Source organism: Acanthisitta chloris, unplaced genomic scaffold (assembly GCF_000695815.1).
Source record: "Acanthisitta chloris isolate BGI_N310 unplaced genomic scaffold, ASM69581v1 scaffold25650, whole genome shotgun sequence".
NCBI lineage: Eukaryota > Metazoa > Chordata > Aves > Passeriformes > Acanthisittidae > Acanthisitta > Acanthisitta chloris.
Window position 1 is genome coordinate 3,857 of NW_008650283.1, and position 3,914 is coordinate 7,770.

General features: G+C 38.1%; 1 protein-coding gene across 1 annotated transcript in view; it reads left to right on the plus strand.

The window, feature by feature from the left end:
* Window positions 1-3,675, plus strand: part of LOC103811437 (chromosome unknown open reading frame, human C9orf64) — a gene marked incomplete at its 5' end in the record, with an annotated part of 6,784 nt that extends 3,109 nt beyond the window's left edge. Inside the window, 2 exons of the mRNA XM_009084414.1 lie at window positions 1,956-2,151; window positions 3,405-3,675. Coding sequence (XP_009082662.1) covers window positions 1,956-2,151; window positions 3,405-3,637 — 429 coding nt within the window. The remainder of the gene's footprint in view (window positions 1-1,955; window positions 2,152-3,404) is intronic.
* Between the last annotated feature and the right edge of the window lie 239 nt (window positions 3,676-3,914).

Consider the following 3,914-nt stretch of genomic DNA (forward strand, 5'->3'; position numbering starts at 1 on the left):
CAGTTTGGGTCACCTGTCCCAGCTGTGTCTCCCCCCAGTCTCCCATGCACCCCCAACTTCCTTGCCAGCGTGGCAGTATGGAAAGCAGTAAAGGCCTTGGCTCTGTGTAAGCTCTGCTTAACAATAACAAAAACATCTCTGCATTATCAACCCTGTGTTCAGCACAAATTCCAAACATAGCCTCATACTAGCCACTGTGAACAAAGTTAACTCTACTTCAGCCCAAACCAGCACACTGTTGAAGAGTGGGGAAATTTACTAGAAATGCTTGATAGTCTTTTTTGTATTGAGATTTTTGCATAAACTTCATAAGCTTTGTGCAGCATAATTGAAACAATGATGTTATAAATCACAGAATCGCAGAATATTTGGAGGTGGAAGGGACCCACAAGGATTATCAAGTCCAACTCCTGGCCCTGCACAGGACATCCCTGAGAATCACACCACGTACCTGAGAGCATTGTCCAAACACCTCTTGAACTTTGTCAGGCTTGGTGCTATGACCACTTTTCTGTGGAGCCTCTTCCAGTGCCCAACCCACATCTGGGTGAAGAACCTCTCTTTGGTATCCAACCTAAACCTCCACTGATACAACTTCAGGCCATTCCTTTGGGTTCTGTCACTGGTCACCAGAGAAAAGAGGTCAGCACCTGCTCCTCTGCTTCCCCTCTTGAGGAAGTTGCATACAGTGATGAGGTGTCCCCTCAGTCTCCTCTTCTCCAGGCTGAACAGACCAAGTGACCTCAGCCACTCCTCGTATGGTTTCTTCATCTGTGCAATTTTCTTCCACATTGAACTGCAGCATGAAATGAAAAGTTCACTGTAATTCTCCCTTCCTCTGCTGTTGCAAAATGTTGTGGTGCTGAAGGCAATCAGTTCTTCACTATATTGGAAAAACCATGGTGCTATAAAAGAGTGACACCCTTGGTTTTCATTTGCTTTGGGGAAGTAGGAGCTAGAATAAAATTTGGTCTATTAATTATTTACTTCCTCTTGTGATGTTTCAAGTGGTGTGTTGTTGCTTAACATACAAAATTGTTTATGTTCTCTGGAAGTAAGTTTGTGCATCTATGTCAAATACAGAATGAGGGAAAGAAGGAGTATTTAGGATATTTGCAGTTGTTCAGGGAAGTGTAGTTGCACTTTGTGTTCTCAGTGTTTTTGGAGAGTAGCATTTAATGGCACAACATATACTTTGTTGGCAGGAGTAGTTGTAGCATCTTGGCAACAAAGTAAGATTAAATGAGTTTAAAAAGGTGCCATTTGTAATCTGTGATGGCAGTAAGGTGGCAGAATAGGACTAATTATAATTCAGGTTAACCATTCCCATTACATATTGTTTAGCACACATTGTCAAAAGCTGAATATCTCATCTAGCTATAAAGGGAGAGAAAAAAGTGTGACCCACTAATACACTTTTCCTTAAAGATGCAGATTTACATTCACACATTGTGTTCACCGTAGAGTGAAAACCTCAATGGCCTACAGCTTGTAGCATATCATTAGTGTAAATCTTCACAGGTACAGCACCAGAAAAAAAACTTTATGCAAAAATAGAACCACGCATAGTATCTAGGAAAATACCGTATGTGTAAGTATGTCTTCCACTGGAACTAATTTTTCTCTCTCCTTTTTTCCTAGCAAGATAGACTTTCAACTACAGGGCTTGGAAGGAAACCAGCACGAATGTATTCTGAGATCCAAGCAGATTCGAAACAATTTTTATTGTACTGCAGTGACTTCTGTTATTCTTTTATTTCAGTTTATTTATGAGTAGGCAACGTAATCCTTGTTTGTGGCTTGATATTATTTAAATTTTAACGTGTTTAAGGGTATTGTACTTTTATCCTGTTTTAGTTAACTATTGTGCTGGCTTAACTGCATGATAACTACATTATTTGTTGTATTTATTGATGTTTCAGACACTTAAGTAATCTGTAAATTTCTTTCTTCAGAAAAAGAAGGTATCTTTCTACAAACGGGCACAAATACTTGTGGCTGATACATGGAGTGTATTGGAAGGCAAAGGAGATGGCTGTTTTAGTGATATTTCTAGTCTGACAATATTTGCTGACTACAGAATTCCTCAGGTTCTCGTTCACTTAAAAGCAATGAAGTATTCTGAAGAATTAATGAAGAAACTACACGAAGGTTTGTTCTGCCCTTACTAATATCAAGTAATCTTACCTCTTGATATTGTAGACTAAAGCTAGTTCTAAAATGTGGTGTTTTGTCCATGTAAGGGTTATGTGTATTCTTTTTTCCTCCAGGGAACAAGGACTTCTTACAGTAACGGGGGGAACTTTTTTCTCCAACAATGATCTCAAATGAGATCTTAAGGTTACATTTTTATAGAAACCTAACTGTTCCATGGATTAAACATTGATAAGGAAGGGATTAAAGAACCTCTAAGCTACTTGATCTCTGAGTTTCTGAAGGGCTGCTGTTGCCGAAATCATTTTTCAGCATGAGGAGGGTTGTAAGTTTTGATCTTTAGATAAAAGAAGCAATGATCTCTTCATTACTTCAAAGATAATGTAAAAGCATCGGAATTCCTAGTTATTTGTATTGAACTGCTGGTTAACAAGCAGAGCAATATTGTAAGTGTGCATTAAAAAAGATTGCTTTAAATGAAGTTCATTGCATACTTTAGAGTCTTGTTTTTTAAGCATGGTTCCATCTTCCAGGACTTACTAACTATGAACTTTAGTGAATAAAAAAATAAGCCCATCTCTTTTCTGCTGTAAAATGACTGTGTTTAGAGGTATCACTACTATTACACAATTTCGAAATTACATAGTAAGATAAGCAGATGAATACAATCATCCATGGATCTAAATAGAATGGCCAGCTGTATGTATATGTCTGTATGTGCATCTCTGTGTTAAATAGACCAGATAGACATTTTGTCTTTCCATGAATCCTAATGAGAGCATTCCCATTCAAGTAATTCCAATGGTTCTCTTCCCATTTATGTTTTTAGGGTCTTTGTTTTTAATTTTAGAGTCTTAAACTAGAGTTGTCCTGGCAGAAAATGTACTATAAAATATAATAAATATATGCTAAAAAGTGTAGTATTTTAAAAGACTATGCTTTTTGTCTCCCCAAGCAAGGAAACCAGTCAGGCAGGATAACCTGTTCTTTTCTTAGAGCAGATTGTTAGAATACAGGATGTTGTTTTCATTGAATGGGAGGTAAACTTCTAAATGCATATGGTAAAATTAATCATTAAAAATGTATTTTTACACTGTTAACAGCTGTATGTTAACAGTTGTAGTCTAAGACATGGAAACTGCAGTCCTAGAACAGAATAAATATGAAGGGGAAAAAAGTGAGCAAATTCAGGCGATCTTTGGCCTTCTGTCTCTTGTACATAAATGGACTGCTGTTTCTTGTGTCCGCAGGAACGATTTTCCAATATGGGGACAAGCAGGAGGTGGAGATCCGTGGCTGTTCTATTTGGTGTTGTGCATTGATTTGTAAGCACCTGCTGGAGCTCTATCAGAAGAAGGGTCAGGATATGCGCGAAAAGATCAATGCAGTTTTACTGGATTATTATCTTTGGGACTATGCCAGAGATCACAGGGAAGAGATGAAAGATATTCCGTTTCACCGGGTGCGGTGTATATATTACTAAGTCCACTCTGATAGCTGTTGTATCATTGCGTTATCTTTTGCTTTTTATACAGTGGTTTGCCATGTACTAATTTGGAACTGGCTAAATCAAATGCTTCTTTGACGATGATCTATTAACAACTTTTCTATTATGTTTTTTGGGTTTTTTTGGTTCCCTCTTAATCTTTTGCTTGCCCTGACTGGACCCAACAGTGTAAACCTTGCTGGACAATCCATGTTATCATAGGGTTTATCACCACTGCTCTGAGCTCTGTGCTTGCGTACGAGCACAGGTGTGT